This window comes from Phaenicophaeus curvirostris, chromosome 1 (genome assembly GCF_032191515.1).
Source record: "Phaenicophaeus curvirostris isolate KB17595 chromosome 1, BPBGC_Pcur_1.0, whole genome shotgun sequence".
In the NCBI taxonomy this organism is placed as follows: domain Eukaryota; kingdom Metazoa; phylum Chordata; class Aves; order Cuculiformes; family Cuculidae; genus Phaenicophaeus; species Phaenicophaeus curvirostris.
The window spans coordinates 156,586,409-156,600,807 of NC_091392.1; the positions used below are offsets into that span (position 1 = coordinate 156,586,409).

Genomic DNA, 14,399 nt, shown 5'->3' on the forward strand with positions numbered 1-14,399 from the left:
ATTCATTTCACATCTATGACTTCTTATATTATTTCAAGTTCTTATTTCTGAATATCTTCTGCAGGTCAAGTTTCTAGGTAACACCTTTGAAGTATCACCTTCCAAAATAAATGCTGAAGAGGAATAACTTCTTTTTTTTTCAGCCTGACCTTTCAAGAAAGCTTGTGAATTATATAATCTAGGGTGAGAAAGGTAATGTGAGTGTAGCTGCAGAATGAAAAAAGAAATTTAAGTGATTGCCAAATCAGATTTCAAGCTTCAATTTTTTACTTTTCTTGGCACATTTCCCCTGAGAAAAGAATTATTTGGTTTTGGTTTTTTTGTATATTGATGAGGAGTAATATAGAATACAACCCTTATATGAGTTGTTTGTCTGACAACACTAGGCATGTAATTTGAAACAATGCAGCTAATGCAGATTGTATTTTCACTATGAAAATAAAGGAAGACAGGTCTCCAAAGATATGTATTAGGTTGCAGGCTATCTGACATAGACTTTGCTTTCAGTTTGCAGATCCAATACAAACTTTTAGCATGAAAATACTGCTCTCTCTTAAGTAATATCACCAATTTTTCTGTAGTCTGATAAATTCCTCAGTACTTTTTTTGGCATGCCTGGATGTCAGTGTAAGTCAAGACCATGCTGACTATCTTGGCTTTGCTCTCAATAGAAAACAGGATTGTGTCCTGGGGACAATCAAGCAGTTTGAAATCACACATGCCTTCCTTTGCTTTATGGCTAGGTCAGACACAGGGATTAAAAAAATGACCGGATGAATTTACTTGTGAAACACAGATTCATGGAATTGTTTGGGATGGAAGGGACATTAGAGATCATCCAGTTCCAACCTCCCTACCATGGGGAGGGACAGCTCCCACTACATCAGTTTGCTCAAGGCATCCAGCCTGACCTTGAACACCTCCAGGGATGTGGCATCCATGCTTTCTCTGGGCAACCCATGCCAGTGCCTCACCACCCTCACAGGAAAAAAAAATTCTTCTTAATATCTTATCTAAATCTCCTCTCTTTCATCTTAAAACCATTACCCCTGTCATATCCCTGCATTCCCTGATAAAGAGCCTCTCTCCAGCTCTCCTGTAGCCCTCCCTTTAAGTACTGGAAGGTCGCTATAAGGTCTCCCTGCAGCCTTCTCTTCCCCAGGCTGAACAACCCTGACTCTCTCAGACTGTCACTTACTGCCCAATTTCTTATTTTGAGTAGTCCAGAGACACTGACCTCAAATAATGAAGGATAACAACGACTACCACACCTCAGAAGGATGAGAGGAAATGGCCTCAAGTTGTGCCAGGGGAGGTTCAGATAAGGTATCAGGAAAAATTTCTTCACTAAAGAGTTATCAGGCACTGTAACCAATAACAAAAATGATGGCAAATAAACTATTTAAGACTTCTTTTGGAGTTTTAGAAAGCAGGTATCCCTTATCAGGCCTGGGCAATGCGAGGGAGTGATCTCCATCAATCATGTGCAACAAGACAAGAACTGGTTACAGAATATATTTCCCACTTACATGCATATGTATAAATTTTCCCAGAATTTTTATGCATATTCTATTACTTCCCAAGAATTAATTTTAATGTTATTATGAACTTCACAATAGTCAAATCTCTTGCTAATTTGGAGCTTCGGAGCCAGTTCTGCTGACCTTGCATTTGAGATAGGAAAATACTGCAAACAGAGTTGATTACAGAAGAAACACATCTGTTTTGCACAGATCATACTGAACACAAGACATTATCATCTCCAATGAATGAACAGTGTCTGGAAAAAACAGTTTGAAGGAAAACATGCTATCAGAGTGACATTCTGTCTAAGAAATACAGTTACTTCGATAAAACTTAATTGTACTTTAGCTTAAATCAAAATATTCCACTTCTTGTAACAGCAACTACTTCTTGTTTCAGAACAGGCTACCCAGCGAAGTGGTTGAGTCACCATCTGTGGATGGGTAGATGATATGACCGGTGATATGGTTTAGTAGTGGACAGCTACGGTTAGATTCAGTGATCTCAAAGGTCTTTTCCAACCAAATGACTCCAAATCAATGACTCCAAATTTAAGGCATCGAGTGCACCCTTAGCAAGTTTGCGGACGACACGAAGCTGGGTGGAAGTGTTGATCTGCTGGAGGGTAGGGAGGCTCTGCAAAGGGATCTGAACAGGCTGGACCACTGGGCAGAGTCCAATGGCATGAGGTTCAACAAGGCCAAGTGCCGGGTCCTGCACTTGGGGCACAACAACCCTATGCAGTGCTACAGACTAGGAGAAGTCTGTCTAGAAAGCTGCCTGGAGGAGAGGGACCTGGGGGTGTTGGTCGACAGCCGACTGAATATGAGCCAGCAGTGTGCCCAGGTGGCCAAGAAGGCCAGTGGCATCTTGGCTTGTATCAGAAACGGCGTGATCAGCAGGTCCAGGGAGGTTATTCTCCCTCTGTACTCGGCACTGGTGAGACCGCTCCTTGAATCCTGTGTTCAGTTCTGGGCCCCTCACCACAAGAAGGATGTTGAGGCTCTGGAGCGAGTCCAGAGAAGATCAACAAAGCTGGTGAAGGTGCTGGAGAGCAGGTCTTATGAGGAGCGGCTGAGAGAGCTGGGGTTGTTTAGCCTGGAGAAGAGGAGGCTGAGGGGAGACCTCATTGCTCTCTACAACTACCTGAAAGGAGGTTGTAGAGAGGAGGGTGCTGGCCTCTTCTCCCAAGTGACAGGGGACAGGACAAGAGGGAATGGCCTCAAGCTCCGCCAGGGGAGGTTTAGGCTGGACTTTAGGAAAAAATTTTTCACAGAAAGGGTCATTGGGCACTGGAACAGGCTGCCCAGGGAGGTGGTTGATTCACCTTCCATGGAGGTGTTTAAGGGACGGGTGGATGAGGTGCTAAGGGACATGATTTAGTGTTTGATAGGAATGGTTGGACTCGATGATCCGGTGGGTCTCTTTCAATCTAGTTATTCTATGATTCTATGATTCAAATGGCTCAGAAGGTGACCCCTTATATTGTCATTGTTAAACTCACTTCCACTGGCCCCAACAGCACCTGTTTCACTCCTGGCAGGCCCAAGGCAAGCAGCCTGTGTCCTTCTCCAGGCCTGCTAGCACCTGCAGAGCCCCTCAAGAGAAGCTGGAGCACAGCTCTCCTTGCCCCAGAAGAAGCCTGGTAGTGGTAGGAGGAGGTAGGCAAAGAATCATAGAATTGTTAAAGTTGGAAAGGACCTCCAAGATCATCAACTCTAACCAAAGAGACATGGGATATAACAGAAACAGAGATCATGATACAAGAAGTAGTTACTATTACAAAAAGTGAACTGGTTTTGGGTTAAGGTAAGAGTTTAGTCTAAGTAATAGTATTTTTTTGAACGCCAGACAGAATGTCCCTCTGATAACATGTTTCCTATCAGTGTTTTTCCAGACACTGTTCATTCTTTGGAGATGATAACATCTTGTGTTCAGTATGATCTGTGCAGAGCAGACGTGTCTTCTGTAATCACCTCTGCTTGCTGTCTTTCCTTGTTTCAAGTGCAAGGTCAGGCAGAGCTGGCACCACGCGCCAAATTAGTAAGAGATTTGACTGTTGTGAAGATCACAGTAACATCAAAACCAGTCCTAGAAAAGTAACAGAATATCCATAAGATTTCTGGGAAAATTTATCCATATGCATGTAAGTGGGAAATACAGTCTGTCCCCAGCTCTTGTCTGGCTGCACATGACTGATGGAGATCACTCCCTCATATTGCCCAGGCCTGATAAAGGGTGGTGGCTTTCTAAAACTCCAAAACCAGCCTTCAGAGGCTCCAAGGAGACCTTACAGTGGCCTTCCAGTACCTTAAGGGGGCTATAAGAACGCTGGGGAGGGCCATTTTACAAAGGTATGTAGTGATAGGATTAGGAGAATGGCTTTACATTGGAATGGGGAAGATTTAGACTGGACATTAGGAAGAAATTCTTCAGAATCACAGAATCACAGAATAACCAGGTTGGAAGAGACCCACCGGATCATCGAGTCCAACCATTCCTATCAAACACTAAACCATATCCCTCAGCACCTCATCCACCCGTGCCTTAAACACCTCCAGGGAAGGTGACTCAACCACCTCCCTGGGCAGCCTGTGCCAGTGCCTAATGACCCTTTCTGTAAAGAATTTTTTCCTAACGTCTAGCCTAAACCTCCCCTGGCGGAGCTTGAGGCCATTCCCTCTTGTCCTGTCCCCCGTCACTTGGGAGAAGAGGCCAGCACCCTCCTCTCTACAACGTCCTTTCAGGTAGTTGTAGAGAGCAATGAGGTCACCCCTCAGCCTCCTCTTCTCCAGGCTAAACAACCCCAGCTCTCTCAGCCGCTCCTCATAAGGCCTGTTCTCCAGCCCTTTCACCAGCTTTGTTGCTCTTGGCAAGGCACTGGAACAGGTTCCCCAGGGAAGTTGTGGATGCCCCATCCCTGCATGTGTTGGATGGGGCTTTGTACAGGTGAGGTGCCCTGGAACTGGATGTGCTTGAAGGTCCCTTCCCACCCAAACAAGTCAATGACTGTGTGATTCTATTTGTCAGCGTGTTCGGCCTCGGGGGGCGGCAGAGCTGTGCCCTCTGCCGCTTCGCCCCGTCTAACGCGGTCACCGCACCACATGGCGGGCAGGGCCCTCGCTCCGCCCCCCTCGGCTCCGTCCTAGTGCGCAGGCGCAGAAGAGTCTTCCCCGCCCCCTCCACCTTCCCTCTCCCCCAGAGACGCCACTTCCGCCTCCGTCCAGCCGGCGCCGCTCCCGCCCCCTTCTTTCCCTTCGCCCGCGCAGGCGCGGAGGCGCGCGCCTCCCCCTCCTCCCCCCCCAACCCCGCGCGGGGAGGGCGCACGCGCGGCTGGCGCGCCGCTCGGCCAATCGGAGGCGCCCACGACCCAACCCGGAAGCAGTCGGAGCCCTCGGCGGCGGTGGCGGCGCCGCGGTCGCCGTTTTGCCGTCGCGGGGGCCGGGAGCGGGAAGAGAGATGGTGTCTCCCGCGGCCTCCGCAGGCCGCCTGGGCTCCGCGCTGCCCTTCCTGCTCGTGCTGTGCGATCTGCTGTACCAGGGTGAGGGGCTGGAGGGGGTTCGTCCTTGGGGTAGCGGTGCCGGGCGGCCCCCGGGGCTGGGAAGGGTGGGAGGAGGTGGGGAGCCAGCACCTCGTCAGGGCTGTGGAGGAGGGTGTGTAATCGCTGCCTGTGTCGGGAACGATGTGGCCAGCAGGACCAGGGAAGGGATTCTGCCCCTATACTCGGCTCCACCCCGAATACTGCGTTGGGTTTTGGGCTTCTCGGTTACAAACAAGACATTGAGGTGCTAGAGGATGCCCAGAGAAGGGGAGCGAAGCTGGTGAAGGGGCTGGAGAACAAGTCTTATGAGGAACAGCTGAGGGAACTGGGTTGCTTAGCCTAGAGAAGAGGAGACTGACAGGAGACCTTATCGCTGTCTACAACTACCTGAAAGGAGGTTGTAGCGAGGTGGGTGTTGGTCACTTCTCCAAGTAAGAAGTGATGAGAGGGAATGGCCTCAAGTTGTGCCAAGGGAGGTTCAGACTGGATGTTAGGAAAAATTTCTTCATGGAATGTTTTTTCAGGCACGGGTAGAGGCTGCCCAGGGAGGTAGTTGAGTCACCATTCCAGGAGGTATTTAAAAGACAGGTAGATGAAGTGCTTGGGGTTATAGTGTAGTAGTGGACAGGTACAGTTGGGCTTGATCTCAAAGGTCTTTTCCAACCTGTTCAATTCTATGAATGAGCATAGTGTTGCTGCTTATAGCCTGTTTAGTTTTAGCTGAGTTCCTGGTGGTGTTGCTTAATGTGGCTTAGTTTTCCATTGCCTGCTGATGGGGTGCCAGCTGCTGCAAGGTCTGGAAAAATGGCATGATGTCCTGGAGTTCAACTGTAACAGCATTGGCTAGTTTACTGCCGCCTGCGAATTTCTCACTTCTGTAGGAATTCTGTCCAGTTTCCAAGTTCAAAGGCTTTTTCCAGCCCAGGAAGGACGTGGATCTGTTGGAGCAAGTCCAGAGGAAGGTCATGAAAATGATCAGAGGGCTGGAGCACCTTCGCTGTGAGACAGGCTGAGAGAGCTGGGGTTGTTCAGCATAGGGAAGAGAAAGCTGCTGTTTATAGAAGCTGTTCAGTACTTAAAAGGGGCCTACAGGAAAGCAGGGGAGGGTTATGAATCTTATTTACTGAGCTTACTAATTTCTTAGTTCATGAATTAGGATATTTGGTGTTTTTCTGTTATGTAAGTCTATGGAGGTCCCCCTGCCCCCCATGTTACTAGTCTTTGAACTTAAAGTTGTTAATATTCACATTTAAATTCTCGTCTTGATGTCTTGATTGTAGGGGTCTGCCTTGTGCTATCTAATTCATGAATCAGTGGAACAGTCGGCCTGTATTAACTTTGTAGTTCACAGTCAATGTCTATGAATAAAAATTTATATCTGGGTGGTAAATGAGTTCACTAGAAAGGTTTTGGAGTATACGGTAGTGTGGCAGTCTGCAGTTCACCTCTTAGTGTAGTGTTTATTCAACTCCTCCTCTTTGAATGTCCTACTTGTGTTGAATAAGGTCCCATTTGACACAAATCACCTCTTGGAAAGATTCATCCTTCATGGCTGTTTGTCTGCAGTAATCACAACAAAAAGAGGCAGCTGAGAAGGATAAAGGAGTATTGTTCCTCTTCTCCTTGCAGGTAGTAAAAGAAACGAAAAGTAGTAAGGAGAAGAAGAAACAGGCTTCTATGTATATAGGGCTCAGTTAATTGTTGTCAGAGCCCTAACCTCCTTTCTCTTGTCACCCCCTCCCATATGTTTCTGTCCTGGATTTGGGAGGCTTTTCCTTTCTCACTCCACACTGCAAAAGATAGCCCTGTGAAGGGGGAAGAAAGCCTCTAGAGAGACTGGGAAGGATGGCTTTTTGCTTTGCTAATCCTAGTTATTTACCAATTTTCTTTGCAAATGGAGGGAGTAAAAACTCGATGGATGGGAGTTACACGTGGCTCCCCGAATGCTCTCAAGCTCTTTGTTAGCCTTTTCACATTGCTCTAAAACTGTGGTTGCTTGGCTACTTCTTATTTTATTCAGTCTTATTCTTGCAAAAACACACTTGCAGACACACATAAAATCTAAGCCCAAATCTGTTTAAAAATAGCAGCAAACTGAAGATTTACTGTGCTAAATAGAGTCATTCTGATCAATAAACACCCCAAAAGCAGAATCTCCCACTCGTATGATGCAATCATCAAGCTCTTCTCTATATATAATGGAAAAAAAGTTTAGATCGTTGTAATTAAGATTAGTGACGTGCATGTTTCTGTTGCGCAGTTGGAACTGATTCTGCTTACTTTCATAGTCCCATTTCTCAGCTTGGGGACAAGATATAAAAGAAAGTAGGTGAAAATTCTATAGGGGAAAAAGTGGAGTGTGTGGACAAATGTAAAATCTTGAAACTGTTTTGATGTCAGAGGGCTTCCTTAAGCTTTTTACTCTGGGGATGTGACTGATTATATAAGGATAAAATCGATGTTGATATACTTAGGTACCCATGTATCAGCACCAGTTATTCCTAATAAAACAAAAACCTGCCAGGAGGTTATAATTTACTCTAAGTGGGTGTATTTAACTGGAAAAACAGGTTAGCTGCACTTGCTTACCTTTGTTGTGCCTTCTGACTGGCTTCCTTTGAGTTGTCAGGGGTGGTAGCACTTTTGTGCTGTCTTGTGTCAGTGCCAGGACTGTAGACTCTGAAGTTATCCGGAATATCTGACTCGATTTGACAGCTGAGCTCTTTTGTATGGTTGTCTGAGGTCACTGGTGAATAGAAACCAATTAGGCAGGCTTTAGAAATTACATTCAAATTAAGATACTTGGAAGTTTTAAAAATAAATAGTATATTTGCATATCTCTCGCTTAAACTTAGTTTCTTGCTGAGCATACATCACATCTTCAGCTGTAGTACTGGGCCCTTGGTATCCAGCTCGCTGATGACCATCTGTCTGTTGGACAAAGCTCTCGGGGGTCAGTTTGTTTTTATCGCTGATTGAACTCGAGTCCTTATGTTCATTCCCAGACCAAAAAGTGAGTAGGTACCCAAATAGGTTGTGCATAATTTGACTCTTAGACTCCTGTGTCTGTATTAACAGCTTGCAATTGTTTGCCTACAACCAGAAAGTGAATAAATGATAGATTTATATGAATCAGCTGTTCCCCTCTCAGGTCAGTGTACGGTGTTCCTGAGTAGTTATGGTAGTTGTTGCCTTCCGTCATGGTTACACTGACTATATAGGCTGCTTCTGGAGGCTGCTGCATTGATTTATGAAGTTCAGCAACTTGCAGAGCCAGGTTGTAATGGATATCAAGTATAGTTAGTCTTGTTCTGCAGGGAACTTAGTCCTTCACTGTTTGCTGTACTTTTTTGCCCTCCATCCATGTTGCTCCTGCTTTTGAGTTACCTGTTTAATATTAATGGCTACCTTTCTCCATTCCTTCACTTATCTTCAGTATTTTCCAGGAAAATGATAACTCTCATGCCTAAAGCGTTACATAACTGTAAAACTGTACTGAACACAATGTGTATGAAAGACACTGAATAATATAGGTACATGGTAATTGTGGAAAATCTATTCTTGGAGCTATCCTGATGTGGCTAAATGTGAAACAAGGCCACTCCTTCAGATGCTTAGTGTGAAAATTGAACGCTATGTATAGGTGGATGGAAGGTTCTTTGAAGAGTAATTTACAGCCCACTTATAGACTATCACTCTGAACTGACAAGTTTCGGATATTCATATGTGGGAAGAGATGAGAGGGATGAAAGTTAAGAATTCTTTTGCTTGTTTGTTTTGGCTCATATTAAATATACTTCAGTCTGTTTATGGTTTGATATCTGGCTGGTTGTTAGTATACTTCCAAAGCCAGGGAAGTTTGTAGTGGTTTTTTTTTTCCAGTTTGCTTTGTGGGTTTTCTTGTTTGCTTGTTTGGTTTTTATTGCTTTATTATTTTAGAGGACATTGGGCTACTCGATGATCAAAGCGTTAACTAGAGAAGAAGCAAAATAGTAAAGACTACTGTCCATTTTTCTGAAAACTGAATGTTCACACAAAAACTACCTTGAAGTAGAATAATATGCGTGGAAAAAATTGCTATCAAGATATAGTTCTCCACTCTTAGTGGAGCTATTTATATTTTATTCAGAGCTGTATGTGCCTAGAATGGATTTTAAAATGTGCTGCTTAATAAGTTCCCCAAACTGACTATATGATACGAAATTACTATTTTAATTTCATCTACTGAAACGAAACAAGATTACTGACTGGAAATTTCAAGTTTGTTTTATAAGGTCATTTCCATTAATTAAAAAAAAAAAATTTCTTTGCTGACATTGTTCTGAAGCAAGTAGTTGCACTGAAGTCCTTGAATCCAGTTTTCTGATTATTGTAGATCTTTTAGCAGATCGAGCTTTTTCCAGGGATACAGAGAGCGTTGCGTTCATTTCAGCATAGACAGCTAATGATTTTCTTATAACGTAGAATTAAAAGGATTATGAAGCATAGTAATGAGTAGAAAAGGTAAAATAAATTAAGATCTGGGGTGCCGAGTGTTCTTAGTTCTAAAATCTTGGTGACTTGGTGGTTAGAAATTATTCTTCTTTCATTGCAAATACTTTATTTAATCATCTTTCAGTGTGAAAAGTTTTGATATACTTTCCCTCAATTTGTGCAGATAGTCTAAGAAATTACTTAAGTGCAGCTGCATTTTTGTTTTTAATGTTAATTCAAGTGCCTATCCAAATTAGCCTGATGAAAAAACCTCAGTGAAAGAAATTGATCCTAGAAATTGTAGTTCATTGCTTTCTAATGTGGTGTATTTATTCAGGGTTTTAATATAATACCTTACTTAATTTATGCATAGGATATGCTCTTAGTAAAAGAAAACTGTTTATAGTGTGCAAGTTTTAATAGTCAAACTGATAAGTTGAGAGAATCTGACCTGATTTGAAGAATGCTGGAAGCTGTACAAACTCTGTGGCTGAATTGATGTATGTACAGCATGTACTTGCACTCAGCTGCTCGTTTCTTCTCAACAATAGTCTTTCCCTGTTGGCTGAGCAGCAGCAGCAATTTACTAGCTTTAAACTGAAACTGGCACTTCAGAAGCATACTGCTTTGATGTGATTCTGGTACTACTGGATAAATGAGAAGGGAGTGAGAATTTTAATTGTTTATATGAAAACATGTGCTTCGTTTGCCTTGGAAATGATAAAGACGAGGCAAAAGTGCAGAAGATTAGCAGCTAATCTTTGCAGTAGCTTGCAATTCTCAGTTGAATCCTAAATTATCAGTAGGGTCATGACATTTAACTTGAAGCCTTTTTGTATTTGCTCTGTATGCATTGTGAATGTTTTTCTAGATTCTTTTGAAATTGAAAGCCCGCATGGTGATATATTTTTGTTGAATTGTGTTTATAGTTGATGTATGAAGCTTGATGTGCAAATGTATGTTGCTGAGTATAGACAGGAATAGAAATGCATATTTGGTTCCTTCTCATGATGTGGTGTTTTACAGTGTTTATCTATTTACTTTGATGTTGTCTTGGGGGCAGGGAATACATGCTACCTGTTTATTAGGCTGCAGGGGTTTTCAGCGTGTGAAGAAGTGATTTCTGCTTATATAGCAATAACCATTTGATTACACAAAACTTGTAGAGTGGTAATACAACACACATAAAGTGGTCATTCAAAGCCTTGATCTTTGTTTTTTTTTCTTTAAGGAGCTGAATGTGGAATAAATGCAGAAGTAGAAAAACAGCTTGAAATGGGAAAGAAGTTATTGGCTGCTGGACAGCTGGCAGATGCTTTGTCTCACTTCCATGCAGCTATAGGTAGGTATCTCAGGAAAGTGACTCTTGCATTAAAATACCTTTGGGTGAGGGTTTCTCTTTTTCCTACTGTTTTCTTCATTAAGTATCCTGCTTTTTTTGCAAATTCTGTTCTGAGAGTCACAGAAATAGGGGCATTTTATGCAGCAGTTTGGATGAGAGCCAATGGAGATGCAGTAAAATATTTATGCTTTGCTTGATAGGAGAAACAGTTAGATTTACTGAGTGATACATGAGCACTAAGTCACTGCTATTCTGCAGGCCAACTGTACTGAAGCAATTGTAATTGACTCTGGTATCATTTGAGGGGTTCCCTCTAATTCCATCAAGATTAGGTTTTATCTTCATGAAGTTTTTTGAAGTATGTCTTTGAAAGGTTGAGTTTATCCATGCTTTCTTCTCTCTGGCACTGTAAAAAATTCAACATTTAAAATATCCTCCTTTTCTGTTTTAAAATTAAATCTTGAAGTGAAGCAGAGAAATTGATGTTAGAAGTTTGAGATACTGAACTGGTAGTGAAGAGTCTATTTACTGTCTCTCTCATGCTTAACTAGTGAGTGAGTTCTTGTTTTGGTGTTCTGTATTTTCAACAGGCTTAGGAGTTAAATGTTAGCTTTTAAAGCAAATTTGCTGGTTAAAATCCTTGAATTGAAGTGTAGAGACAGACAGCACCAGCAAAGAGCAGTGTCCATTAAAACTACAAGTTCTTATCTGCTTGGAGTTTGATGGGTTTTTTAAAGTTGTTGGCCTTTATTATAACGTGTACAAGTGCATCCTTCTCTCTGTGAGAAGAATAATACTAAGTAATGAATCATCCTATTGAGATTTCTATTTTTGCCTTGGTCTAATAGTGTAATGCAAACGAAATATCTGCTGATTTGAAGATATTAATATTTCCTGTGAGTTCTTCCAAATCAACTTCCCTTATATAAAGGGAGTGGAGGCGAGGGAACTTCCTCTTCTTCTGTGCTCAGGAAGCTTGTCATTCCACCAGGAGGCAGCCTGTTAGTGCTTTTCTCCTTGTGTGTTGCTGCCAAAGCATTCCTGTGGGATGGAGCAGAGTTAGTGTTACATTGGGGTTTATTCCTTTGTTATTGGTTGGCAGGCTTGAGCTTGGTTTTGGTGAAGAGTGTAAGCTCTTCACTAAGCTGGGTGGAAGTGTCGATCTGCTGGAGGGTCGGGAGGCTCTGCAAAGGGATCTGAACAGGCTGGACCACTGGGCTGAGTCCAATGGCATGAGGTTTAACAAGGCCAAATGCCGGGTCCTGCACTTGGGGCACAACAACCCTGTGCAGTGCTACAGACTAGGAGAAGTCTGTCTAGAAAGCTGCCTGGAGGAGAGGGACCTGGGCGTGTTGGTTGACAACCGACTGAATATGAGCCAGCAGTGTGCCCAGGTGGCCAAGAAGGCCAATGGCATCTTGGCTTGTATCAGAAACGGCGTGACCAGCAGGTCCAGGGAGGTTATCCTCCCTCTGTACTCGGCACTGGTGAGACCGCTCCTCGAATCCTGTGTTCAGTTCTGGGCCCCTCACCACAAGAAGGATGTTGAGGCTCTGGAGCGAGTCCAGAGAAGAGCAACAAAGCTGGTGAAAGGGCTGGAGAGCAGGTCTTATGAGGAGCGTCTGAGAGAGCTGGGTTTGTTTAGCCTGGAGAAGAGGAGGCTGAGGGGAGACCTCATTGCTCTCTACAACTACCTGAAAGGAGGTTGTAGAGAGGAGGGTGCTGGCCTCTTCTCCCAAGTGACAGGGGACAGGACAAGAGGGAATGGCCTCAAGCTCCGCCAGGGGAGGTTTAGGCTAGACGTTAGGAAAACGTTCTTTACAGAAAGGGTCATTGGGCACTGGAACAGGCTGCCCAGGGAGGTGGCTGAGTCACCTTCCCTGGAGGTGTTTAAGGCACGGGTGGACGAGGTGCTGAGGGATATGGTTTAGTGTTTGATGGGAACGGTTGGACTCGATGATCCGGTGGGTCTCTTCCAACCTGGTGATTCTGTGATTCTGTGTAGTTCAGTCTGTGGCCATGCAAGTACTAGTGGTGGTACAAGGGTAGCAGTGCTGGGAGGCGGAATGTGCAGTGAGGTGCCTGCATGGGGTGAGTCCCTCTGCTTTGCCAGCAGTGTTGAGCAGCTGGCAGAACTCCAGTGTGATCACCTCCATTGTGACCTTGATGGGATTCTTAGCTGGGTGTTGATTGGAGCCTGATGGCCTAAAATTTCATCAGACTTCTTTCTTCTTTGTATCTTGCCTTTTTGAAAAGATTTTTAAGCATGATTTGCCTACTGTGTTTGTGCAGGAGGGAAGAAATTTTCTGTAGTCCTTTTTTGCCTGTACTGCGTCGTTGTAGACTTGTGAGGTAAATAGATCTTTTTGCTTTGCCTTAGCCAGCCTGTTCTTATTTTTGTGAACATCTAAAATAAGAAAAAACTACTATTCCTTTTCTCTACAGTTAAATTTTCAGCTTTCTTAAATCCCATCAAGCTCATGGCTCGTACCTTCTCTCTGTTCATTACTGTTCATTACTGTTACTGGGGAACTAAGGCAAAACCATATTCTGACTGTCATAAAGTTTTTCATCTGGTACTGGTATATGCTTTCTGGGTTAGCTCATTCCTATCTTTTGTCCTTTGTGTATTAATAAAGTTCCTTTATTTCAGCTATCAATTTGTGTCTACTCTACACAGTTAATTGCATGCAGTAGGACTTGTTACTGCTTTTAAAAAAACAGAGTATTGTTTGAATTTACTTTGGATGTCCATAATGCTGGCATACAAGCTTGGGAGTTATTTAATTACAGTGCTGGGCGTTAGTGTTTCCACAGCCAAGATGGTGCAGAGACCTTTTTGAGTGAGAACTGAACTTGTGTTTTGGTAATGGAAGTGGCCAGCTGTAATCCTCTGTTACCAACCATAAGATTTTTGGCAACACTATTTTTTTTCCATTTATTTTAAAATTCAGCTTTAACCTCAGATGACAAAAGGAAGAGAAATACTTGTTTTGTTCCTCAGATAGGAATGTTCTTGTCTACAAATTCTGGTTTGATGATTTTTTTTTTTTAATAGCACAGTAAAGTGTTTACTCTCCTACTGCATGGTTCGTTAAGTGGTTTGAGTTACCTTCCCTCAACAACCTGCAGTAACTATTGTCTGTTTCTTTGAAATACTGCATCAAGATTGATATTAAGAAAATTCTTCTTGGTTTCAGGGACTGCTGTTTGTATTCTGTAAGGGTGTACATACATATGCTAGCCTAGAGAGTGTAAAATTGCTTGATCTTGGAAGTTTGACTTGCGGGCATGGAATGTGTAGACCTTGAGTTAGCTTTCAGGTTTTGATAATGTATGTGCATTTCACTGCTGTTGAGAGCAGGTGTTGGTGCCCGCTTGAGTAGCCAAGAAAGACGTTGCTGTTATTCCAGTGGATGTCTAAAGGGTTTGTGCATCTGTTTCAATGCTGGAGTAACATTGGTCACTGAGATTATTTGCTTGCATCCTATAGGATGGACAGGAACTGGGATGAAGAAT

General features: G+C 43.4%; 1 protein-coding gene across 1 annotated transcript in view; it reads left to right on the top strand.

The window, feature by feature from the left end:
- Window positions 1–4,913: 4,913 nt before the first annotated feature.
- Window positions 4,914–14,399, top strand: part of DNAJC3 (DnaJ heat shock protein family (Hsp40) member C3) — a 39,904-nt gene continuing 30,418 nt past the window's right edge. The window contains exons 1-2 of the mRNA XM_069878682.1: window positions 4,914–5,065; window positions 10,770–10,880. Coding sequence (XP_069734783.1) covers window positions 4,984–5,065; window positions 10,770–10,880 — 193 coding nt within the window. The 5' untranslated portion in view covers window positions 4,914–4,983. The remainder of the gene's footprint in view (window positions 5,066–10,769; window positions 10,881–14,399) is intronic.